The sequence below is a fragment of the Chenopodium quinoa genome, unplaced genomic scaffold, assembly GCF_001683475.1.
Source record: "Chenopodium quinoa cultivar QQ74 unplaced genomic scaffold, ASM168347v1, whole genome shotgun sequence".
Classification (NCBI taxonomy): Eukaryota; Viridiplantae; Streptophyta; class Magnoliopsida; order Caryophyllales; family Amaranthaceae; genus Chenopodium; species Chenopodium quinoa.
The window spans coordinates 617,309-644,691 of record NW_018744878.1 but is presented as its reverse complement, the minus strand read 5'-3'; the positions used below and the strand labels follow the sequence as shown (position 1 = coordinate 644,691).

The 27,383-nt window shown below is 35.3% G+C and overlaps 2 protein-coding genes across 3 annotated transcripts; both read right to left on the bottom strand.

Annotated features, from left to right (window-relative positions):
* Nucleotides 1–3,860: 3,860 nt before the first annotated feature.
* Nucleotides 3,861–17,358, bottom strand: LOC110705381 (E3 ubiquitin ligase PQT3-like). Of its 2 annotated transcripts, none has more exons than XM_021883230.1 (15): nt 17,045–17,358; nt 16,836–16,917; nt 14,115–14,199; nt 13,214–13,338; nt 11,244–11,314; nt 11,093–11,165; nt 10,865–10,995; nt 8,766–8,936; nt 8,411–8,635; nt 8,206–8,295; nt 8,063–8,103; nt 6,945–7,035; nt 6,635–6,836; nt 5,147–5,275; nt 3,861–4,677 (listed from the first exon to the last, which is right to left on the bottom strand). In XM_021883230.1, exons 1-15 carry the CDS (start codon nt 17,214–17,216, stop codon nt 4,044–4,046), a joined length of 2,322 nt encoding a protein of 773 aa, XP_021738922.1. In that variant the 5' UTR covers nt 17,217–17,358; the 3' UTR covers nt 3,861–4,043. The 2 variants fall into 2 exon arrangements, with proteins under 2 accessions (XP_021738922.1, XP_021738923.1); XM_021883231.1 differs by having other exon boundaries at nt 8,206–8,250; nt 17,045–17,357.
* Nucleotides 17,359–19,871: 2,513 nt separating this feature from the next.
* LOC110705380 (cytochrome P450 CYP72A219-like) lies at nt 19,872–27,137 on the bottom strand. Its single transcript, XM_021883229.1, has 5 exons — nt 26,796–27,137; nt 23,475–23,695; nt 22,961–23,205; nt 20,690–21,065; nt 19,872–20,477 (listed from the first exon to the last, which is right to left on the bottom strand). Exons 1-5 carry the CDS (start codon nt 27,106–27,108, stop codon nt 20,046–20,048), a joined length of 1,587 nt encoding a protein of 528 aa, XP_021738921.1. The 5' UTR covers nt 27,109–27,137; the 3' UTR covers nt 19,872–20,045.
* Between the last annotated feature and the right edge of the window lie 246 nt (nt 27,138–27,383).

Here is a 27,383-nt window from a genome sequence, read left to right as displayed (position 1 = left end):
AAGAAATAATTACATCAGAGAGAGGGGTGGCATTTACGATCATGACATTAATCAAATTATTTCCCACAGAATAAGTGCTTTTTTTTACAACAAAAAATAATTACTCACAAATCAATATATTTTTGTTACGCAAAATGAAGTACTTACATTATTATTATTTTTTTCCCTAATTCCGAGGCTAATCTGAGCTGAACTCAACTTTTCGCCCTTAACAAAAAGTTTGATTTGATAAGGTCTCACCATGCTTTCCCTCTCCACCGGTTGAGTTTTATTTGATAAGTCACTTAGATTTAATGGTCAAATTCAGCCATACAACCCCCATGAGTCGTGATTTCATGGTTGAATTTGACCATGAGCCCATAAATTATGATATTATAAGGAATTTCACATCCCTTGTTAATTGTTTTAGGAAAATTAGTAAATTCCCCTAAAAAGAGGATACTTTGTCCATTGCTAACCCTAAAAATAAAAGTTGTTAATTACTATTAAATATTGTTAATTACTACCTTTAAAAGTGATTTTGTATGATTACTATCTCCAGCCAATTTTCGGCATTATCATTTATCAATGGTTTCTCTCTACACCTAAATTTTAATTAGATTTACACCTAAATGTAAATTAGATTTACACCTTAATGTTATTTTTCAGCAATAATCATGCAAATAAACACTTGTAAGGACAATAAGGGTAGTAACTAACTTCTTAATTTTGTAGTAGTAGTAATTGGGAAACTGCCATACCCCCCCCTCTCCCCCTTTTTGTTGGAGTGTTGGTAGTCCTTTTTGCGGCAAAAGTGGCAGTGGGTGGGTTTTTCTTGGTGTTATGGAGGTATTTTTTCCCCCCTTTCGAATGTTGGTTGGGGGGGGGGGGGGGAATTGAGGGTGATGCGGATCAAAAGGAAACAATTAACATTCCAACCATGATGCCTTTGATCCACATCGGGTAAGTGAGGAATCAAGGTTGCAAACTATTGGGGTATGAAGAAATTGACAACATTTCCTAACAAAGGGAATGAACCATCTTGATTCTGTTACCCTTTTAAAAACCCCAAACCAATCAAAATCCCCCTGATGAACCCCAAGTCAATTTGATGATAGCCTCTAGCTACCCAAAGTGAAACAAATATCAAACAATACTACAAGCTGAGTGGTATCCAAAGTAAAAAAAAACATATACTACCTCCGTTAAATGTTAAGTGTAACTTTGGGGTATTATTTATGAGATATAAAATATTCCAAAGTTGCACATAACATTTAACGGAGGTAGTAAGAAAATTGCAGCCACCAAAATACTAGAGTTTTGGGCACACACAGAGGACGAATGTTCCAAGTATATAAAAAAGAACAATCTATCACGCTTTCAAACTCTGACAACGATAGCCAACAAGAACCAAATCAAATATCACATGAAACCCAATGCCTGGGAAACCAAATCCATTTTGACATAATATAAGCTGATGATTAGAAACAACAAGAACAGAGCGAATTTTGATGTAAAGAAGCATGTAAGTGAGCATGGCATCTATTGAGTATTGATCTATATCTATACTAAGTATTAAAATGCACATAACCCTGAAAACACATGTTGCTCCCTCTACTGTCTTCCTTTCCCTTTTAAAGAACGAAAATGTAAACATTATGTGTGACACTACAATGGTATCCTTAAGAAACTAGCTTTAAACCTTCATTTAATCCTTCAACGTCACTTCTCTATTCTGTCATCAATAGCCAAAAAAGACCAAAAAATTCCGTGCATGTGAGACTTGGGTTTGACCTTAGGTGTGGAGCTTGGGTCACGAATGAAAAGAACAGGCATCAAACTAGTATTTTTTTTTAACTCCACCACTTGAGTTAGTGAATCAAAAGACACAAAGAGAACTTCCTAGACCCCTTGTGTCATTGAACCCCCCCCCCCCGGGCATGTACAAACACGCGCGCACATACACGCCACCCACCCAAATGCACACGCACACACAGTATGAAGGAAAACTGATATAGAAGAAGAGAGAAACTTTTCTGTGTTAAAAAATAGCGGCCCCAAAATGGTTTTTAAAGCCAATGAAAGTTGCACGCGCACGCGCACACACACACATGCACAACCATTCCCCGCTCTGAGTGGGAAGGCTGGCTTGAAAGGAACAATTATTATGCAATCATAACTCTTACTAAAGATCCACCTGTCACTAATTTTAATGCTTCGTGAACTCTGGAATGAAGATAAAAAGAAAAATGTACACAATACTCTTGCCTGGATCTGTATAATGATAGCAGTGCAGTATTCAGGCACGTCAAGAGGCAACAGCTAATAGCAGGGACAGCTGAGCAACCAAAGGTGCATCAAGTTTATGGACAGATTCCATAGACGGGAAGATAAAGGATGATCAATTCAAGACATCTAGATTATGTAGCAGGCTTAGAAATTAGAAGGGACCAGAGGATCCATGAGTGGTAGGCTGGCAGAGTGGATTGACTAACAGCAACCGTAGCAGGATTAATTGAATATAAGCATGGTTTTCATGAAAGGATACATATAGGCTGTTTAGCCAGGACCAGGAGCATAGAGAAATACTCAAGAAAACTCCAGCTCTTGTACAAAGTACTCACTGAAGTTAAAAAGATTTAAGGGAAGCATTCGACATTATCTGTGAGATTAATGAAGAATCAACATAAAGGTGTCTCTAGTTCCTTCAGAACCTCAGCATTTTTTAATATCAAAACACTCCCTCTGCAACAAATAGTCACCCTCTCTGCAAAACTTTAAGGCAATTCATTTTCTCTCCCTCTTCAGTCTTCCCTACTCTTCCACAGTTATCTCTTACGCAAGCGTCTTCACTCTGTATCACATAGGCCGGATACGGGCCATACAGCTCAGCATATACTCAATACAAAATAATGTTAACTCACCAAATTCAAACCTCCTCTTTAGCTGTTGCGAATGCCTTCTCATGACATTCAAGAACAATATCAAGAAATTGCTCAATAACAAACACTGCTAATAACTTTTGAGAGAAAAAAAAATGACTAAGACCAATACCGTTAGCCTGTGAGACAACTAGACAAACCTCCTCACCCCTCTCCATCCATTTACTTTTGTATACCTATCTCTGCAGCTGCCCCTAAGAGAAGTTTTTTTTTTTTTTTTAATTTTATTTTAACTCTTCATTATACTTCCTCCGTTCCCCGAATATTGCAACATGAGGATAGGACACAGATTTTACGAAGCGAGAGATAGAAGGGAATAAAGATAGGGACTCATGTGATGAGGAGAGAGAAAGAGAAAGAGAGAGAAAACGTGCAAATAGGGAAATGTTGCAATATTTGTGAAACTTCCTAAAATGGTAATTGTTGCAATATTTGTGAAACGACGGAAGTATACAAGACACTTGCAAGCAAATGAATCAATAAAATACTATCAGCCAGAGGAAGAAAAGCCAAAGCATTCTTTTTGCTTCCAGAATAACTAATGCCCACTTCTCCCTTCCCACAAGACTTTGTGCTGGGTATGCCACATATGAGGGAGCTGAACTGAACCAAGGGTCAAATACATACCTGAACATAAAGTACTAAGCAGGACAAGAGTGTCCTTGGAAGAGAAAGGACAATTACAATACTGTCTTAGCACATACCTCAACCATCCTGGAGATTCACGTGGAAAATGACGACACTTCACTAAAGACCATCCATTTCTAAACTGTGCAAGCAGTGCTTCTTGACATAACTCATTAGCTTGCATCCAACTTCAAGCTAAGAAAATGAAGTAGGTTAGATGATTAGATAAAGGTTAATCATGATGAGTAGTCCAAAGCTGAGCACTCTACTAGATCTGTTTCAACAAAGCCAATAAAGAACCAAAATTAGAAGTGAACAGTAAGATGAATGTTCAAATCTGTGTGGTCCACGGTTAATTCAACTGTAAGGTAAAACATGAGAAACAACCAAAGGGTAAACCATGTTGATACATTTACCTAATCAAAAGATGATCAAGGTTGAAATATGTGATCCTTTTGTATACACTATTACCTCAAAAGACATTTGTTGCCAGCCCTAACGAAATTTTTTCCGTTTATACCTGTGGCAATCCTCCCCGTAATCATCTGAATATTTAATCTTCCCACGGTCACTATGCATCTCCTTACCATTGACTTTTTCATCTCTATTCGAGTGCCGAGATCTATGACTGGACTCTTCACGCCGGTGCCTTGCGCCATCACCAGAATAACTGTGTTCCAAGCTAGACCTAGAGCGACTGTGAGAATGTCGGTCAGATTTTCTCTCATTATATTCCACTCTTTTTCTTTTACTGCTTTCTTCATTTGGTTGATAATGTTTCAGAGCAGATTCACGGCCATGCTGCTTTCCAAACTCATCACTACTTCTATAAGTTTTATGGAGCTTTTCTTGCCTGTCTTCCCTCGGCCGAATCCTGCTATCAGGAACATCTTTTTCTGAAGAAGACATATCTGATTGAGCTATCCTAAGATCTCTTACACCCTCCGCATTACGAGCAGTTTTCCCTTGTCTATTACGATATGAGTAAGCTTTATCACCATCTGAATTGTCACGATTTCTATGCTTTCCTTCTGAACTCTTGGGAAACTCATCGCCAGAGTGATACAGGCCCCTTTCCATTGAATTATGGTGGGTATTCACATTGCGGTCTCTATCAAAGATCCGTTCTCTGCAAAGTTGAAATTTAATTGATATAATATTTATATACAATGAGAACATGCATAGAATTTAGCAATAACCAGGAAATCGCAAGAAAAAAAAAAATGATACGAAGGAAACTAAAGAACAAGAGAGCTCAGCCAGCATAGAATTTCAATTTAAGGGTGAGAAGGGGGTGGGGGGGCATGTGAGGGGCAGCAAGGGATGATTAGCTAGCTTCAAATATGATGCTGAAATTTTGCGATTTTACAAAAATTCGAACAGGGTTAATATCAGAACCAACCATTAACCAACTAGCATTTATATGCATCAAACTCCCTTTCACCCATAAAATAAAAGACCAAGCATGCACATAACCAATAGTGAAGCAGACTGACAGCACCCCCCCCCCCCAAAAAAAAAAAAAAAATTCTAGTCAACTATGTCTCCTCAACATACATAGCTATGTACAATACATTACAAGCAGTGAAAAGAGTTACCTTTCCAAATCTACATCATAATTCCTCTGCAAATATGCACTATCTTGATGCTCCAGATGATCTACATGTCTTGGTTGCTGACCAAAATTTCCAACTTGTGGTGTTATGCCTCCCACATTCATATATCCACTGTGCCATTATCCATATGTCAGTCACCAAACATATGAGGAGAGTGGAGGGAAAGGGAAGCAATGAAATAAGATAAACAATTGAAACACAAAGTATAAACTGATTGTTACAAATACAAATTTTCACCAAATCAACCCAGGCAAGATAAACCATTAACCCCTCTAATTTAGTCTCAGGATATAAAGGCAACCCTCTCCCCTGTCACTGCAGTTTATTGGGTTCATATCTTCATGTTAAAATGACAGCTTTCAAAATAAAACTAAAGATCAGAAATATCATTACTCAGAAACAGCAGATCAAGTGCGAAAATGGATCATTAGGCACACCAATAACATGCACTAATGTAAATGAATTTAAGACGTAGGTTATAAGGTGCCACTATTGCTGAGGATGAAAGCAGGCTACATAACCCATGACAATAAATACCCCCACAGAATTCTAACTTTAGTTATACTACTGATTGAAGGGCCTGAAAGTGCACAAAGCTGATTAAATAAATTATCAATATTGATCAAAGAGTGAACACGGTGAAAGCCCAGGATAATTTCTGAAAAGAAGTTGTTAAGTCAAGTCTGAGGAACAATCATGGCCATATGAGAGCCTTCTCAGAAATTGGAAGCTACGACATGATGCCTTTAAAATACTTCATCCAAAATCAGGCTGAACAAGCAAAGACATCGAATGAACTACAAGATAAACAAGACCAATGATTTGCTGGCATTTTGCATGCCTGTTGCACCACAAATTAGAATTTTAGAGGGAATAGAAATGGCATGTGGCAAAATCTTTGAATTTAGTAAGCCTCATACCTAAATTAGGATTTTGAAAGTTGAATAATAGGATCATGTTCAATTTCTAGGAATCTTGTCAAAGATAATTTATTTACTGAAAGAAAATAACAAATTAACTAATTATAAAAAATAAAAAAATAAAAATAAATCATTAATGAAAGTGTATCTCCAATGGACCTTCAACGGTAATTCAACCATTATCTTCTTTTTAAAAGCGCAAGGTGTTCCACTGCTCCAGGGAACAAATAAGGTGTGAGGGTGAGAGGCTAAGGCATGACCAACCTACATGAGGCACATCTTTTTGCAAAAGGTTGTATAGACAATTTTGACTTCATTATTTGTAAAAGAAACTCTTTTTCTTTTCTTTTCTCTCTCTCTCTTTCTCTTCTTCTTCTTCTTCTTCCTTTTTTTTTTTTTTTTTTTTTTCACCTCAGATGTGGCATAATCACTTCTATTCCTAAAACAGTGAAGCACACAATATCTAGCATGCAGACATAAGCATGCAAATCATGTTACTATGCAATAAACCTTTTGAAAATATGAAGAAAAGCAGAAGTCATAGCTATACCTAACAACAGGATAGCCACCATACATTGATGGGGAGCAGGAAGGAAATGCAAGCGGTGAAATGGGAGCTGTGTTGGTATTATAGAACATCATCCCAGGGCCTCCGTACATGTTAATATAGGGCCCGGGATAAGGTTGATTTCCTTGCCAATATGTTGGTGGATAGCCTGATACAGCCCCAGGAAGTGAACGTGAACCAACACCTAGATCACAAGATGAATAACCAACCACAGAAAAGGCCAAGAATAAGTATGTACACAGTAGATATAACTAGTTACTAAATGACCAACAGAGTAGAAAAATCAACCTACCATTCCAGTGGTTTGTGTTGTGGTCCACAGCACCCGGACAGTCTCTAATCAAATGATCAGGAGACCCACACATAAAGCATGTCCGTGGACCCTGAAAAAGAGCAAAATGTCAACGATAAACAATTCCACTAAGTTGAAATGGTATAATTGATCAGCTCATAAGGCCATACAAGGTGTCAGATAAGGTGTAGAGGGAGCGACATACTATAACTGCAGTTAACTCCCCTATATTATATATAAACTATCTGCGGGAAGAATTAAACAAGGTATCATTTTCTAACTTTCATCTCTCCGTTTACTGCTTTAATCTTATGTGCTATTTAACTAATGTCTCTTTATCAATGGTAGCCCCACCAAATAATTCTTTCCTCCTACAGGAATCAGACAGATTGGCCCATCTATCAATACATTTTTCATCTGTGCTTCTCCAGTTCAATCATCTAACATTGTGTTTAAAAACACTTGAACCCCTAATGCAGTGAGAAAATTGTAGCAATAATTCTAAATAGGAGTAATGAAAACTTATGGTCAAAGTTTGTGAAGTTTGACCTTTAAAAGACAATTGTAGCAATAATTCTAAATAGGAGTAATGTAGGCTCTATTTGTTTTGGAATAAAGTGTTTTCAAGGAAAACCCTTTTCCAACTTTCCTCTCTTTGGCTTGAACCAGATGGGAAAAAAAAAAAAAAAAAAAAAAGGTAAGGTTGGAAAAAAAGTTTACTTTCCACTAATAAAAACCATTTCCCACCAAATTAGAAGAGATGCTGCAATTTCTGTCAAGAAATAAAGCAGGGGAAGCCAGACAGTGGCAGCTTCTTGCTTACAAACTAGCCAATCGCTTCTCATGAATTTTCATAACCTTGCTGTGCGAAAATGGGATATGCATTCGAAATGGATGACCGTGAAGGCTCAATGAATTGCTGTTTTATTTTATTACAGTAATTCCTAAATAAAGCAATGCTATCTCCATTGATCAGTTTAGGGCGTTGAAATGATGGTAGTCGAGAGTATTCCAAACAACCAAACAAAGGAAAATAGGAAAATGTTGCTCATAGAAAACTGTTTTCAGTTGAGGAAACAATCTGAGCCTTAAGAAAATTTAGTAGACCCAGCACTTACCTTGTTTGGTCGTCCAGGATCTGTGAAATTCCTTTCTCCACCTGAAAGTGTGACATCATTACAACAAAGATCAGAAGCTTTAATCAATTAGATCTTCAATATGGAGTACTAAATTGGAGATATGTTGACGACAAAAATCATACCTCCAGTAATGGCATGCACTCCCTCCCCTATCTTGGAGCAAGAAACTACAGGCAACAAACAATATTTTCCAGATAGAGCAATGTTACGAACTTCATATTGTCCAGAGTTTAACATAAAACATCAGAGCATATTGCAAAAATATATTTACTTTTCACAATTTTGAACAAATACCATACAGAGAAGGAAAGTACATAACGACCTCACCTTCTTCATTAGTTTTAGCTATATTTTGCGGCTCATTTTCCCCTTCGAATTCGCTGAAATCTTCTAATGTACCAGGAGTTTCAGCAGGATGAGCACAATCATGTAGCTTAGTTGACTTTTTCTGGATTGCATATTTCCCAGTAACAGGTTGGTTCATTTGCAAACGCTTTTGTGGAACAGTTGCAGCATAAGAAATCTCCTTTACTTGAATTCCAGATTCACCATCTGCACAGTAATTGTTAAATGATTACCCAAAGCTGGCACATTGTAAATATAATAAGCTCCTCCACACTACATTGTGAAACCAAATTTATTAAGCAACATCTTTTTAGAAGTATGTTGATGTATAGAATACCAGGTGCATATCTATGAAGCTCGTCTTCTGAGCCATTCAATAAGAGTTGAGATTCAAGAAAGCGCTCAATTGCTTGCGTAAGTGATACATTTGGCAGTAAATCATTAGGTTTGCACTTGGTGGAAGAACACATGGGACATTTTGCATTCTCAGACAACGCTGCACGAATACCTGTTAATGAAAAAGCAGATAAGTAACGAGATGAACAGAAATTATCAAGAGACAAGCAAACATTAAAAAAACTAACACTTGCTTTTCAAGCTTAAATACATAGTTCCAGGTACACACACACAGACACATATTTCCTCATCCCCTTCCCTGTTCCCTCCCACCCCACCTCCTTTGCTGTGTCACTGTGTGTGTAATAAATAATAGTACACAATTATATTGGTATAAAAACCAGATGACAATCTCAACAACCCATTTAGATAACGAATAGCTAGGATAACCCCCCCCCTCAATACAAAGGCACCCAAACAAAAATAAAGAAGAAAAAAAAAAAATTCCAGCATCAAATTGAAGCGAAACTGGGGAAAATAAAAAACTGTTAGGGAAGGAAAAGATGATGTAATGCATGTATTAACAAAGTGCTGAATTAAGGCCCAGCTTTTAAAAAAAAGTTACACGATAAGAATTGATGGACACAACAGAAATATTTGGTTTTGGATTAAAACTGAATTAGGCCCTATAAAGTTCACCTTAAGTAAAACAGATTCAGTACAAATAAGTTCTAATCGGCAAATTGATTCTAATAAGTAAAACTGAATTAACTATTAATATTTGGCATTGGATTAAAACTGAAAGAGGCCCTATAAAGTTTACCTCAATTAAAACAGATTCAGTACTAATAAGTTTTGATTGATTGATTGATATCAGTACTAATAAGTTTTAATCGGCGAATAATTAGTGCTCTAATAAGTAAAAAAAACAGTCGCTATTGGTAAAATTCAGTTATAATCAGTATATTTCATTTTTAATCAGTAAGTATTAGTAATCATTGCAGTAACAAGCAATAGCAAGTCAATAAAAATAAGTTCTAATTAGTAAAAATAAGTTTCCCAATCAGTAATATTCATTTTAACATCAGTAATAACACTTAATGCCATTGATTTTTATTAATTGTAAAGCCATGGGCCCGTTGTCAGTAGTTGCTATCAGGATCACGGGTCAAAAGAATAAATTCTCTGTTATCGCAGGGGTAAGGCCGCATACTTTACATCCCCTCACCACACCTTGAGTGGGCATGTCTTCATGTAAAGATTACTCATACAAGTCATGTATTCTGCAGCTATCCAAGGTCACAACTTTTATCATTCTATACCACTCTGGGCATCTTGCATAAAATTTGGCTATTGAAATCACATACAGCAGTAGTTGGAGGATTAGGGGAGACAATGCAAAATTCAATCAGATATTTTCAACTTATTATTTATTCCAAAATTAGCACATTTGCTAAAACAATGCACATTTCCATACTACAATGTCTGCTGTCTATGTCAAATTACATTAAACCCAGAATTTGTTGAGCTAACACTATAAACCATTCCTTGAATTGAATAGTTCACATAAGAAATATAAACAGCAGGGTGCAAGTTTCCAATTTAATGCCAATCTATCCATAGGGGAGGAGATGGTTGAAACGTGGAAATATACAGCAAAAGACTCGTAGTGTCCCAGCAAAGGAATTCTAATTCAGATTTTGACAAGACTTGAATTCAATCATTTACACGTTTTCTCTTTTTTTATTCTTTCTTTTATTTTTTCTTTTTTTTTTTTTTTTGAAGACAATCATTTGTACTTCTCACATTCATCTGAGCATATTTCAGATGTCCGGAGATTCATAGTTATACAATTGTACATCTCACCATCAGTTTTTTAAGCAATACATATTATCTAAACTTTGGTACTAATATATACCAGGTGGTGTAATATACAAAGTAGTTCATTAAGCATAGACAATAATAGCAGAGCATGTGCATTAAAGTTTACTGGTAAAGCTACCAAGTCACGCATATTTGCGGATGTGACAAGCCATCAAAACATATTTTTAATATAAAAACGTGAGTTTAAGTTAATCATAAACAGGTACAAATACTTACATTTTCCACAGAAGCTATGTTGACAACATGGTATCATGACAGCCTCTTTAAAAAAGGTTCTGCAAAGCGAACATTTCAACTCTGATGGCATATCACAGCTCTCCATGGCTAAATATTTTGCATGATGAGCTCTTCACAAATCAAAGTCAAATAAAATACCAGATTCAGATATTGCTCATCATAAACTCGACAATATTCAAGTCCGGTAACACCTCTATAAAAATTTACCTCTTCAACTCTGTTTGTTCCTCAATTTTGGGCTTAGGCACAACTAGGGTACTTCCCTCATTTGCACTAGAACCTGAAAAGATGAACAAGTTTCATGAATTACAGATACAACAACCTTCTTCAGACAAATAGAGAACAGTAAGCTTTTTACCTTTTGGAGTCAATTGACCAGGGAGAGCTGTCTCAAGCTTTTGGCATTTCACTAATACTTCCTGAGAGCATCTGTATCGATCACGTAAAAAAAGATAGTTCTTCAATAGATGAACTTTAACTTGATGCAACGACAGCCTAATGGAAATGAGCATCACAAAATGTAACAAAACAAGGAAGATGTTCAATCGCACAAACAGTTACCACCTCATCAATCATGCAAGATTGCCAGCAAGGCACCTAATTTATCAGGGGGAAAAAAAACCCCACTGGACCACAATAGACAAACATCCTCAACGAACAAAGCTGAGACTTGTTTTATTTAATAGCGATGTTGGAGCAAGACAGTCCGATATAAATTATTATGCTAATCTTGTTAATAAAATGGATTTGACTAATTCTATAATGAGGGGTGCAGTGTATTACAGGTTAACTACTAGTTTTAGATTACGCATTCAATATCTTTTGGATTTGGTGAGCTGGAGCAAAATTGAAAGGGAAATTCTCAATGGTACTCATCTAAGTTTTTTTTTTCTTTTTTTTTTTTCTCAATGGTAAACACTAAAATATCAAATTATCGATGATATTCTATAATTTGTAAAACTAATTCAACGGTATCATTAATTAAGCATTTTAAGGAAATATTAACCATGGCTAATGTTTAAAAAGGGAGGGAAAAGCGAAAAGACTAAAATACCCCTTTTTAACAAAAACCCACCACCCACTTCTTCCCCCTGCCACCCCTGCCCACCCAGCCTAATTCCCCTGCTCCCGCTGGCGCCAGCCAAGCCCACCCCACCAAGATCCCCTCCCTGGCGCCTGCGCCGGACTGAACCAAGATCGCCGCTACACTAACACCAACACCATCTCTAATCAAAGAAATGTGCGATAAATTTGTAGGTTGTTACCAAAATTCGCGGTTCACCAAAGGTGTAGATCGAAGGACGTAGGTGACTGGAGGGATTGGAGGTGTTGGTCGACGGTTTCCAACAATAGCTCCGGTAGGTGGGTGGCGCCAGGGGTGGTTGTCATTGGAAGTCAGGGCTGCTTGGGGTTTCGGTAAGTGATTTCATGGGTTTTGTTGGGGATCCGGGAGGGAGGAAAGGAAGGTGTCGCGACGGGGGGAGGAATCGGCGCCGGGGAAGGGAGGTCTGGGAGCGGGCACCAGGGAGGTGGATTGTGTTTGGGCACCAGGGAGGTGGTGTTTTTTTTTTCTAATTGTAAAAAATAAAGGAAAATCTGATTTTCAAGAATATATTAGTCATTTCGCCTTTAGTTAACTATGGTTAGGCTGAATTAGTAAGATAATTTGATTTTATGATGTTACCATTGAGAAGAATAAAAAAACTTAAGAGTACCATTGTGAATTTTCCAAATTGAAACTTCATCATTTGTGAAATTAGAACTATAGCCGCACGACAGTACAAACTAATGACTGGGCATAATTATCATAGTTTTGCTAGACATTGTGCTATTAACTCAGCTAGCAAATTAAGTTACTAGTAAAGAGTTCGATTAGCATTTGAATTCTTTCTTTGGGTTGAACGAGTTGATAGCTGGCACATATGATGAATTTAATAACTTACGAAAACACTGTCACAAAATGAAATAATTTGTTTCAGTAGCTTAGTAGTTTGTTACAACCCGGCCACATCGCAACGATACGGATAAAACTTCATTCCATGGTTGCAAGTATTCCAATAAAGAATAAATGCAGTACACAAATAACTAATATGAGATTAATTAAGAGCTTGAGTTATTATGTATCAATTCGCCAACATCCTCTTGTAAAAATCATTAATGATAATCTCGATAAAGTATCATTATGTTTTAAGATGCGCATATAAGCAATAATTACACCATTAATATCAGCAACCAAGGATTCTATTTAAATACTCCCCCCCCCTCTCTCTCTCTCTCTCTCTCTCTCTCTCTACACAGAGGTGCGTATGGTATCGTATAGGAACATACCTTGTAGCCACGTAATCTTTCTTCCCATTGTTGTTCAATAGCAGTTCTCCAGTGTCAGATAAGTTTGTGCAAGGAGGTGGACACAAGTCAATTCCAAAATCATTGAGGTTATTTACTCCAACATCCTGCAAGATACCAATAAACAATTCGCACACAAAAATTAGATGCTTAACTGAACCTTTTGAAAATCAACAGGAACTTTTCCATATACCATGTATGTACAGCTGAAATAACAAAGAATTGAGAAGAAATCATCTATAGGAAATAAATTATTTTAGCAGATGAAATGCATTTTCTCAATTAGTCAAAAAATACACCTAGTGATATAGCAAGTTTACGATCACATGTTAATAAATTGTGGACCAATAGATATGCTTCTTCTTCAGACCTGGTGAGAATTATTTTCTCGACTAGTCAGAAACACACCACTTACAACATTTTTCTTTTTTTCCCCATGAAAAAAACACGCGTTCAAGATTATATATATTAGTAGACAATTAACTGTGGGCCATAGCACACGTTTTCCACCTTATACATCCAATGAAAATAAGAATAGGAAGTACCCTTCCTACGGATGTTCAACATGATTAACAAGCTGTCAATTGATTGTATATCTGAATAACGATATCATTCAGTGGTTTCCCATGCTTCTATAATATAAACAAAAATATCATATATAAAACCCTAATAATTATAAACTAGAGTGTTATACATACTAACAAAAAATTATATTGATATGCTAGTTTTATCTAACTGTATTGTAATGGAATCAAATTCGCCTAACACCTTTATCATGATGAATAACAGTCTGATGAAGTCTCATAGCTAACTTGAACTTAAAATTTGAATAGCATAAGAACAGGTATGAAGTAAAAGAACACAATAATCAATAACAACATACCACAGAAGGGGGATCAATGACACCTAGGTCACCTACACATTTGCCATCCTTAACACCAAAGCATCCTGGTGAGGTATCAGAATCCCTGCAAACACTTGTGCATGTGAAATACTAAAAATACACACACTAACATGTATTAACAAGTTTAACAAAATGCTTAGTAATCAGTTCCATAAAATCATAGTAAAGTAGCGATGTAAATTGATATTCAATTCACTGGAGTTACCTATTCTACCTAAACTGGTGGCTAACTTTCAGCAGCACAAACAAAATGTTCACACTTTTGGAATAAGAGAGTAATGACAGCATGATGGCATCTAGAAAATGTTATTAAAATTTTTTTAGCAAAAAAAATATTTATGTTCATCTAACATTTGCATACAACACAGAAAAGAAAAAGTACACACTTTATTTTTCTCCAGATTGACTCATGGTTCATGACATGGCATGTGCAAAATATCTGAATACTTTCACTTCAAGAGGTATGCAATACCCTTTTTCCTTTCAAAGGGAGAATATAAGTTATCATTCTCGTTGTGTCAGCCTCTGCCATTTCACAAAACATAGGTAATACCAATCAAGTGTTGTCCTCCTTTGCATTCATATCATTCATACTTGGTCAAAGTACACCACAGTCCAAATTAGACGTGATAATTGAAACCAGAGTACCCATTTCAATTCAATGGTTAATTAAGTTGTGGCTCAAAGAATAGCATCATCCTACCAAACGTAAGGACTAAAGTCTGGATTATATATAAATTTTTATAAAATTCAGGTCTGTGTTCTTCAATGATCCACGAGAGTTCATAATTATAAGTAAGATCATGTACGAAGTCTGAACCCTAACTTTATCAAAGGGTAAGATAACCAACATCTATTTTCTAAAGGCAAAAACCAAGTCTGTACAAAATGCTTCTGGACTAATGTTGTCATAGGAGCATCATTACAAATCTTACGTAATCCGTGTATTATGTATATAGACTAAATTATAAAGCCTGACCCTGTTCAAAAGCCTCTTCGAATAATTCCAAAATAAATCTCCAAATGGAAAAATCTTCCCAAAGAATCAATCAGAAGTTCGAATTGATTTTGTCTTCATACACAAATAAGGACATGATAGAAGCCAAGCGTATACTCCAACGATTTTCTCACAGTTTAACTCTTCATAGATTCAGGATCCTACCTTCTTGTAAACAAAAACTTAAGTCTATACTGCACTTAAAGATGGCTGACTAATAATGGCCTGCACTAATCCTGATTGTCGGAAGATCATTTAAGCATTCATCAAATTTCCACCTGGCATATCAAGTTATGCAATACAGACAATCTAGTCTTGGAATGAAAGCTCAGTACGGAGCATCAGTTGTTTACCAAATGAATTCGAAGGTGAAATGTTGAACCATGGCATAAAAGAGCTGTTACTTTTTATAAATGAGATAGAATAAGGAAAAAAAATACTAGGAATAACATAAACAATCCACTCTCAATGCACCAAGGCTACAAGTTCCCAGGCTTCATCCTTGCCCTAGCACACAGTTTAGTTCTTAAGTAAGCACTCTCGATATCTACTAAAATGACTTTACTTGTGAGAAAAGTTTTTTAGTTCATCTAGGTTTGACACAGGCCTAGTGGACACAACTAAACTGATGTAAGCACAAGGTTTCCAGCCATATAAAAAGCAAATAAGGAACATGATAGCACTGATACTCTACAATGAATTGTCACCTTCCATGCCAAACTTGCAAAGTGTTTATCACATCAAGCTAAATTATTACACATTAATCTGTAACGCACTTATTAGCTTTCAAATATAAAAGGGTCCACATATGTTCACATGAAATTTTTGTGAGCTTTTGAAAGAGCTCTCCAATATTAAAGGGTCAAGGTAAGTTTCCAAGATTAAACTCTTAACTCATTAGGGCTTGATACAAATTCCAATACACTCCAGGTACACGCAACTACGAAAGTCACAAGTCTATGATAAGTTTCCAAGTTCATCATTAGCTAATTAATGCAGAACTCGACAATACACGTGGATTGATTGAACCTTGATCAATGCTAAGGGATCCATGCACATTAAATCTTCATATGGTCTTATACAGAAAGCTGCACTAATCAATTCTACATGTGGAGTATCTAATGAATTCCTAAACAACCTTCCAATGTTAAAAGATGTGATCTAAATACAGAAATGAACACTCTATACAAATTCAAACCAATCTTCATCTTAACATACTAAATCCGCGGAAAAGTATTGAATTCATCTAAATCAATCAATGCAAATTTTGGTAGTAAACCACACAAGGTATTCAGTAAATTATTTAAATAAGCTTCCAAATACGAAACATTCAAACAAAATTACAAAACAGTATCATGTTATTTCATCAAAAGACGTAGTTATAGTAACATCTATAAATCGGAATCATGCACGTAAACATGTATTCGCCTAGATCAATCAAGAAGAACAAACTCAACCTAAACATGTTTTAGCCTTAGTCAATCGAGGCATACAAACTCAACCTAAACTATTATGTTTCAGCTACATTTATACACCATAAAGCAGCCACGCTCAAAGACCTAAACGATAATGTAACTCGAACAATCCGGCTGTACAATCTCACCAGTAACATAACATAAACTAATTCGAACAGCAATTCATTCAACCGCCATAAAATAGGACCAAATATAAGGAAAATTGAAGCAAATTAATCAAAATTTCACCTGAGAAGAGAGGATTTCGCAGGTACTCGCTTAATAATTACGCTCGAACCACTAGGTATTCTAATGCTTTCATCCTTATACTCTGAATTCAACACAAACAAATCAAAATTAATCAAAATTGCATGATTAATTGAATAATTAGATGAACAAATTGAATCATAAAAATTGAATAAAATTGATAAACAAATTGAATCATAAAATTGAAAAACCTTGGCCAGAGAGAAAATCAGAGAAAACGAGGTCGGAATCTTGACAGAGATTAAGGTGTTTCTTCAAAACGATTTTTGATTTGAGATCGCGAATTGAAATTGAGGATTGTTCTCCAATATCAACAGAATCGAAAGTAGCAGAACTTCTGAATTTGAATCGAACACTAGCCATTGCAGATTTGAAGAACGAAGACGAAGTTTATCATATGATGCTAATGCTATGGAAGAGAGAGAGAGAGAGTGAGAGAGGAAAAGAGAGAGAAATTGGGGGCGAAATTGCTGACAAGTGTGATTATTTGCAGTACTTTGTGTTCGTATAAATATGTTCTGTTTGCGTGGGTTGGTACGGAGTATTATCTACTTGATGAGTTGATGTAAAAATCTCGATTGATTATGGGCTTGGATGCAACCCAAGTTGCGCTGTGCAATTATTTATGTGTCTCAGCAATACGTTATAATTGCAACACTTTTCTTATAAATGATCATTTATTTTAGCGATAATATTTTCTAGAATGGAATACTATTTACCGACTCAAATTGTACACCCACCCTCCATAAATGGTGTTGTGCATTGCTTCACTTAGATGTTGCGTTGCTAGGCACATCTTGCCAAACGTTGGTGATATTCATGTCAATTTGTCTTTCTTTTTGTGGAGTACTATGTCCCTTCCATAATGATTGACACGCCAGTCTTCAAAAAAATCCTTATGTTGACAAACTTGATGACGATGATATTTTTCTCTTCCACTTCGGTGTTTTGAAAACCTTTTAGAGAGAAAATAAATAACCTCATTGCAAGATGTTGGTAAGAAGAAAGGTCTTATCAAGCCATAACCTCTTACATATTTTCTTGACTCGTCACTCGTGTTAACGGGCTAGGTAATTTAAATTGGGGTAGGGGGAGAGGAAGGGTAAGGGAATCCCCCCTTCAAAATGTTACTAGTGGGGTTTGAAGTTTGATCCCTCAAGCAAAGGTTGTGACTTGTGAGATACAAACTTTGTCACTAGACCAAGTTGAGGCACCTACCCCTATTTACATGTATCGATAAGGTGTTGTTAAAAAAAAAGTTGAAGTAGTCGTGCAACATGACATGGAATGTTGCATTAATAATTTAGAATGGAGACTTTATCTAAATCTCCGATAAATAAAATGTAGAAACTATTAATTTAATAATTAAAAAAATATTTATTTTTGATAAAAGCGCATGGCATGGACACATAGACAAAGATCAGTGCGTCTTGTGTGTGGCTGGCCACACCATGTGGCCACTTATTAAAAAACAAAGTAACTCTTGTAACACTGACCCAGTAACCCCATGTAATACTGACCAAGTAACCCCTATTATACTGACAAAATAACCTTTGCAAAACTAAACGAGTAACCCTATAACACTAACAAAGTAATCTTCATAATGGATAGCCACACCGTGTGGCCAGCCACATATAAGAATTTGTGGACAAAGATATTATATCAACCAAGAAAAAAAGGGATTCACATTTAATTTATTTTAGAATTAAAAAAACATAAAATAATTACGAATAGTAAAAAATTGTTTTTTTATTTTATAATTTAAAAGCACAACTAACAAATGAGATTAGAGAAATTAATTTTCGTATAAAAAAAACTACTTATAGTGATTTTAGATTTAAATTATTTAAAAAACAACCTTAAAATTTTTATCCTAATATGTAATGGATGAGATAACATATACAAAGGCAGACCGATGAAAAAAAATTACATTTTATTTTAGAATTAAAAAAATATAGCCACATAAGAATTAACGAATGATATTTGAGAGTCAACTAATAAAAAAAAATTAAAAAAAATGGATATGATTTAGGATTTAAACTATTTAAAAAAAATAACAAAAAAAAATATTCTCACATGAAAATTTTTATCCACCACATTTGATAAACGGTCGAGATTTTTGAATATAAAACTAAAAATTATCACATTTTGTTGCATTCTGAATTACATAAAAACAACTAATTCCTTTTTTAACGGGCAATAGCAAGTTAATCAAAATATTATAGGATGTAATTAAGAAAATTTATGAGATTTATGGTAAAAAAAAAAAAAAATCATGCATCGCATGGTAAAACATGTCAATTATTTTAAGATAAAAAGGGAGAATTTATTATAAAAAAAAAATGTTAGAGTATAATATAATACTTGTAACACACTTTCGATGTAAAGAACTAGTGAGTATTGAGTAGCCTAGGCATTGTCTCGGGTTGCTACTTTTGTAATTGTACAATATAATGTTACAATATAATAATTGTCTTTGTGTAGGCAATTTTTTTTTTTTTTGTTTGTAATAGGGTATAAAGAGTCAAGTTGTCAAGGTAATTTAGTACCCACCTTAAATTATATACTACCTCCGTTACATATTATTTGCAACGATTAGACATTTTTCCTCTCTACTTTATGTCAAATCGTTGCAAATAATATGCAACGGAGGTAGTATATATAATTGGCTTAGCTGGTTGAAAAGTCAATTTTGTTATAAGTGGTTCGCGGTTCGAATCTTCTTATCAGTGACATGGCGTAATTTGAAGAACTCTACGTGGCACATTGACGTTTTTTATAAACGCCTTTAATATATTAGTATAGATTTTATCACATATTTACAACTTACCCATAATTAACCAATTAGATACAGTGATACACTATTACTTTAGTGTCCCCGACAATAATTCACTAGACTTTAATTATTTTTTTGAAATTTCATGTCTAATAATTAAAATTTCATTATAATTGTTTGTTATTATACATCCCTTGTGTGTGTATACAAACCTTTGATGATGAACAAAATTGGAAAGCAAGTGAAAGAAGTAAATTATGGAAAATTAACAGCAACACATTACATACATTCTTTGAGGTTTTGTGAACAAACCATTAAAGATAGCCTAGCGACAAACTATATATTATGCTCTCATTGCTTGGCAAAACAAACACAACCAAAAGAACAACAAACTAACCATAACATCACCAATCGAACTAAGCTAGCTTACGAATAATGACTTGCGCCCCACGTAAAGGTTGAAGGGTCATCATAACACAAGGCATATGATTATAAGAAGGTGAAAGCTCGAAAGAAAAGCGTTGCAGCAACATAGACAAAGCCATCTTAGCTTCAATCATAGATAGTTTTTGCCCAATGCAAACCCTTGGGCCCCACCCGAATGGGAAATATGGAGACGGATCATTATCGGATGTCTTCGAAACCCCCTCGTAGAATCTACTAGGGTTGAACTCGAGTACGTCTTTTCCCCACACTTGTTCATCTCGATGAAGGCATGGTGTTGGGACGAAAACATGGGCACCACCTGGGAGTTGTTTATCTCCTAATTTTGCCCCTTTCTGACCCGTGGTTCGGAATATGTTCGATGGCGGATATAGCCTTAATGTTTCTTGCAAAATCATGGTTACCTACATACAACACGTACATAATAGTTACGATCAAGGTCACCTATTTGTACAATACGAAGTAAAACAATTATATATAGATCAGTACAAGTGTAATTGTTCCTTTATATGTACCATTCATTATTTAGCTAATTCATACCATTATTTTAATTTGTGATATGCGTACGTATTCATTTAAAAAATTAGAAGCAATAATAATAACAATAATAACTTACAGTTTTGAGATTACTTAAGTCGTCAAAGGAAGGTGTTTGTTCACGACCAAGAAGTCTAAATACTTCTTCTCTTGCCTTTTCTTGCCAGTCTTGATGCATGCTTAGAGCTACAATAGCCCAAGTGAGCAAATTCGCGGTTGTCTCGTGCCCAGCAAAGTAGAATAGCTTGCACTCTTCGATAAGCTCTTGTAATGTCATTCCTTTACCCTCTAACTGGCTGTTAAGATTTGATTGTAGCATCAACCCTAACAAATCATCCTTCACAATTCCATCCTTTTTCATGACTCTATGGCGCTTTTGAATTATACCTTTCAATGCAATTGTCACTTCTTTATTGATATGTTTCATCCTTGCATTTGTTTTCGTAGGTAAATGCCTACATTAAGGTTCATTTGTATGTTAGTAAAATAAAATTTCTCCCTCGACCCTCTCAAGTGACAAATTAAAGAACACGTCTAAACTAATGTTTGCGCAAGCAGGGGTGTACAAAAACTGGCCCGGACCTGAAAACCAACCTGAACCGGACCTGTTGGGACCGGACCTGTAGATTCAGGTCCGGTCCCGGTCCTTGAAATTCAAGGATTCCGGGTTTCAAGTCCGGACCTGAAACCGGTAAAGCTACTGTTTTTTATTTAATAAGTCTAAACAGGTCCATAAATAGGTCTAAACAGGTCCAAACAGGTCCATAACAGGTCTAAACAGGTCAGCAATTTTATATTATTTTAAAAAAGGAAAAAAAATCAATAATCAGGTCTATTCAGGTCCTTGAAATTCAAGGATTCCGGGTTTTAGGTCCGGACCTAAAACCGGTAAAAGCTACTGTTTTTATTTAATAAGTGTAAACAGGTCCATAAATAGGTCCATAACAGGTCTAAACAAGTCAGTAATTTTATATTATTTAAAAAAAAGGAAAAAAAATCAATAATCAGGTCTATTCAGGTTCAAACCCGGACCGGACCCACAACAATAAAATGTCCATATAGAAACGGAATTCTAGCGACGAAATTTTATCCGTTTCTAAATTAGAGACAGAACTAAAAAATCCGTTTCTAAATTACAGACGGAATTAAAAATTCCGTTGCTAAATTAGCAACGGAATTGAAAATCCGTCTCTAAATTAGAAACGGATTTTTTTTCCGTTGCTAAATTAGCAACGGATTTTTTTCCGTTGCTGAATCTAGCAACGGATTTATTTTCCGTTGCTAAATTTAGAGACGGATTTTTTTTTTCCGTTGCTAAGTTAGAGACGGATTTATTTTTCCGTTGCTAAGTTAGAGACGGATTTTTTTTTCTGTAGCTAATATGAGCGACGACTTTTTGATTCCGTCTTTAAATAATTTTTTAAACTAATAATGTAAAATATTACATTAGAGACGAATTATGTAAGTTAAATTCATCTCTTAACTAGAAACGGATTTTCAAATCCGTCTTTAAACTAGATACGGAGTTTCAAATCCGTCTCTAAATTAGAGACGGATTTGAAAGTCCATTTCTAAATTAGAGACGGATTTTAAATTCCGTTTCTAAACTAGAGACGGATTTTAAATTTCGTCTCTAAAATTTCTTTCATTTATTATCAATTATGTGCGTAAAAGTAAATAAATAATATTTGGTATAGTTGGTAAGAGTTTTACTATGTGACATTGAGGTCACGAGTTCGACTCCTACCAATTGCAATTCTTGCGATTGGAGATTCAAGGAGCCTTACATGGAAAGCCGAGTCGGGTTGTCCCGAGTGAGGTCTCTTTTTAGATTTAAAATGTTTTTTTTTCCATTGCTGAATCTAGCAACGGATTTTTTTTCTGTTGCTGAATCTAGCAACGGAGTTTTCTAATCCGTTGCTAAATCCGGCAACGGATTTATTTTTTCCGTCTCTAAATTCATTTAGCGACAAGGTTTTTACCAACGGAGTGATTCTGTCGATATATCCGTAGCTAGCTATGTCCAGCGACGGATTTTTAGCAATTAGCAACAGATTTTACCTGTTGCTATAAGACCAAATTTTTGTAGTGACCTGACCTGATTTTTCAGGTCTGGACCTGAACCAGACCTGTTGATTCAGGTCCTGTCTCCGGTCCTTAAAAATCAAGGATTCAGGTCCCGGTCCATTTAGGTCCGGGTCAGGTCCGATCCGGTTTTGGATCGGTATACAGCCCTATGCGCAAGAACTAATGAGTTCAATTGACCCTATTAACTTTCCCTTTGAACTTCTAAAGGTAACTACAGAGAGACTACATCCTTATAAGTTGATTAGCATATGGAAGTGGTTACCTTAAGAATGGAAAGGCCGCCATATAATACACTTTTGAAAGTAACTTTGATTGCTCATTCATGAGTTGAAATACATTACTTCCTTCTTCATAATTGCTGCCAAATGCCACATTTGATATGATATCTGCTGTTAATTTTTGGAACTCAGAGAAAACATCAATTTCACATGAATCCTTTGCTCCTAGAATTCCCATCCAAGTCGAAATCATTCCTTGTGTACACTTTAGTATCGATGGCACCATTCCCTGGAAGATATTGCAAGACAAATTATTACAAACATGAAAACGTAAGTAGGCCAGAAGTGGAAATTTAGTTGCAAACACCCCTGAATCAAAAGTGCAGTGGGACAAATTAATAATCGCGTTAATAGTGTAATTTTACACAAGTGGTAATAATCATGTTAATTCATATAGAGTATAGTCCGCGTTAATCAATAAATTGTAACTATTGTTATCCAAATTTCCTACTTTGTAGTAAATTACAAAAACAATAAAGAAAGAGCATAGCGTAAAACCTGTAACTTGGTCATATGGAAGGCGGGACTGAGCAACTTTCTGTGCATGACCCATTTATCTCCATTCAAAGTGGAGACACCGGTAACAAAGAGTCTGGTGAAGCCATTGACCTCTAGTTGTCGAAATTCTCCTTTCTTATTCGTTAACAATTCTCTAATCAATTTTGGTTCCAACAACACTATTCTAGGCACTGTCCCCGTCCAATAAAAGAACATTTTACCTATTTCACATAAAATTATTATTAAAATGATTTAACGAGAACTCACATAACTATATTTTATCATAATATACTTTATATCCTAATGCCTGAATTTTATGGCTTTAGCTTCTTGCCTTCTTTCTCTCACCCCTACCCTCTAACAATGCACATGACATAATTAAGAATAACGTGTGATAAAATATTATAGAATAATAGATAGTCCCAAGAGTTTAATTAAATGCAAAATTAGATCCATACCTTATAAAAAGTATAAAATAACTCTTAGGAATAGCGTGCTACCAACTACACCTCTCAAAAATATGTACAAAATTGTGTACAAAAATGTATATTTACTTTTTTATCCTCATTAATATATTTAATTGGGTTTTTTTTTTCATTAAACATACCATCAATTAATACAAAAAAAAAATTTTAACAAAAACTTGTAATGCCTTTTTTTAAAATAAAAAAAATTATGATGTTTTCACTACTAGAAAACAGGTTGATTGCGACGGAAATTTTTCGTCGGAAACACCTTGTTTTCCGTCGCAAAACCCATTTGCGACGGAATTCCGTCGTAACCGGTTGTCGGAAAAGTTGTTGTCGGAAAACACCCTTTTCCGACGTAATTTCCGTTGTAAATGGGTTTTCCGACGGAATTTCCGACGGATTTCAGTCCGCCGAGAACATTTTCAAGCACGGCAAAGTCCCTCGTAAAATTCCGACGGAATTGAATTCCGTCGTAAATGCCCGACGGAATTTCCGTCGGAAAATGCTTTAAAAAAACAAATAAAAAAGCCACCGCCACCGCAAGCCGTCACCCCTCACCACCTACCCCCACCTCACACAACCAGCAACTCACCAAGTCACCTAACCCACACCCAACCCCACCAACCGTATCACCACCCACACCAGAACCCTACCCACCAGCCACCTACACCAGATCCACCACCCCACTACCCACCTACAACCACCACCGCCACCTAACCATATTTACCACCCCACCACCCACCACCCACCACCCACCTAAAATCACCACAGCCACCACCAAAAATCACCACAACCACCACCAAAAATCGTCACAATTCAGAAATTAACAAAAAAATAAAAAAAAATTAAAATCAAAATTGAAAAAAACGAAATAAAACAACAAAATAAAACCCACAAATACAGTCTCCATCCAACAGCCACCACCCACCACCACCATAAATTGTAAAAAAAAATTCCAATAAAACAACAAAATAAAATCAAAATTGAAAAAAAACGAAATACATACCTTAATTAGACCACACATAACCTCGAAATTGGGTTTAAGAGGCCAAATTCGACCATAAAAACTCTAGATCTAGAGTTTTCATGGTCGAATTTGACCCAAAAACCTTTGTTTTAAGCATAAAGAGAGAGAGTAAGGGCGAAATAGATGAATATTATTGTTGATGTTGATGCCGGCGATGGTGTTATTGATGTTGGTGTTGTTCGTTGTTCGTTGTTGATGGCGGCTATGGTGGGAAATTTGAGGGGAAAGTAGAGTAGAGGAGAGATAGAGAAGGAGAACGAGTGAGATTCAGAGAACGAAAGAAGGAGAACGAATTGAAAGAGAACGAATTGAAAGAGAATCAGAGAGAGGAGTGAGAACGAATTGAAAGAGAAGGGGAGTGAGATTCAGAGAAAGAGAAGGGGAGGAGAGAGAAGAGGAAAGATAAGGAGGAGAAGAGGCGGAAAAGAGAGGAGTGTTATTCTAGGGTTGATTTTTTTAAAAAAAAAAAAAATTAAATAAAACATTCCGACGGACTAAAAATCCGTCGGAAAAAGTAATTTTCTACGGAAATATCCGACGAAAAGCCCATATATTACGACGGATTTTATTTCTGTCGGAAATTTCGTACTTTCCGACGGATTTTCTTGTCCGTCGGAACGGTTCCGTCGGAATTAAGCTGTTTTCTAGTAGTGTTTGTACTTTATATGTTATTATTGTTATTTAAAAAGGAAAAAAATTGTATTTAGGAAGACTTTGTTTATTACCACGAGATGATTTATTTTTACTCCTTCGTGGTTGCTCTTCTTATTTACAATTTTGTTGTCCTTTAATTATTACAAATATTGTTAAGGTTTATTAGCTTTTTAATTGTACATTATTTGATGGCACGCACATAAACAACGTGGAATTTAAATGACATTCATATTAAACAATGATATTTGAGCAGATGTTATCAAGAAGTATAAATAACTTTAAAATCCTAAAATCGAAGGAAATCGATGATAGAAAAAAAAATGTATTAAATATGGAGAGAATTTAAGAGGAAAAATATAACTAAGGGCTTGTTCTCATTGACTGAACTTAACTGAACTGAACTGAACTGAAATGAATATTTTATAAGAGAAGGAAATTAGGAGCTGAACTGAACTGAATTTCAACGTAAGAGAACAGGCCCTAAGTGGTTATTGCTTTAGTATTAGATATAGATATAGATATTAGATGGTCGTAGAACATTGAACTTACATTATTAAGTTTTTAGGTACAACGAACATTTCACATATTATTACTCCGCATGACAAAGCTCACAAAAAATTCGTTTGAAGAAAAATACGTTAAATATTATTGAATCATGCAAATCAATTAAGTGTTCTAAACTAGCTTAAGATATGAAGGGATGCAAATCAATTAAATATTATTTAATAATAATTTTGAAATAACACTGTCAAACTTTAAGGGTTTTAAAAAATAATTATTATTAAAGATTTTGGTGGCTTTTTTATATTTCTACAAAACCACTATATAGGCACATAAACCAAATAGTACGTATTAAAACTACCAGATCTACCACCCAAACCAAAGGTGTAATTACGCGCTAATACAACTTCTATGCAAAAGCTAACTCTTTGACGCGCATCGCGCGCGCAAAAATACCCTAATTATTATAAAAATTACATTATAAGATTATTATAATAAAGCACTACTTAAATAATCTTCGAAGGTTAATAATTTTTTATGTCGAACTTGCCACAATTATGTAATAATGTTGAAAATTTGGCTAATTGTGGTTAAGTAATTATATACTTCGTATAAGACAATCCCAAGTAAATTATGCATCAATATTCTACAAATTTGTTTAAAACTTACCATAAATCTTCATTAAATGGGACTCAATAGGATTGGATAATGATAATATATCATGCGTTGGAGTTTTGGGCATGGAAGAAATGCCATTAATCTTCAATTGATCTAGCTTATCTCGTTCACCACCCCATAATTGGTAAGTAGTTCCATCAATTCCTTGTTTCCTTAACCATCGTTCTTGCCATCTTGGCTTCAACACTAAAGCATTTATCAATTTCACTATAAAAGCTACCACAAACAGTCCTAAAACTACTGTTATGCCCATTACAACAACCATTGTGCTATTGTTGTTAGTGTTTCCTCCTATTTTCTCCATTAATATTTTTGTGTTTAAAGCCAGAGTGGCTGTCTATTTATATATGCACGTTTTTGTCCAACTCTACTAAATTACTCTTTCACCCCTATAATGTATAATTTTCATTTCTTTTCAATTTTTTTTAAGGAGTCCTAAAGGACAATATATATCATTAAAGAGTCATACGACATATATAATTGACAATCAACTATAATGAAAATAGATCTAACAAAATCAAACAAGAATTGATCGGGAAAGACCAGGGTTAAAAATTCAAATTCATAAATTTAACAATT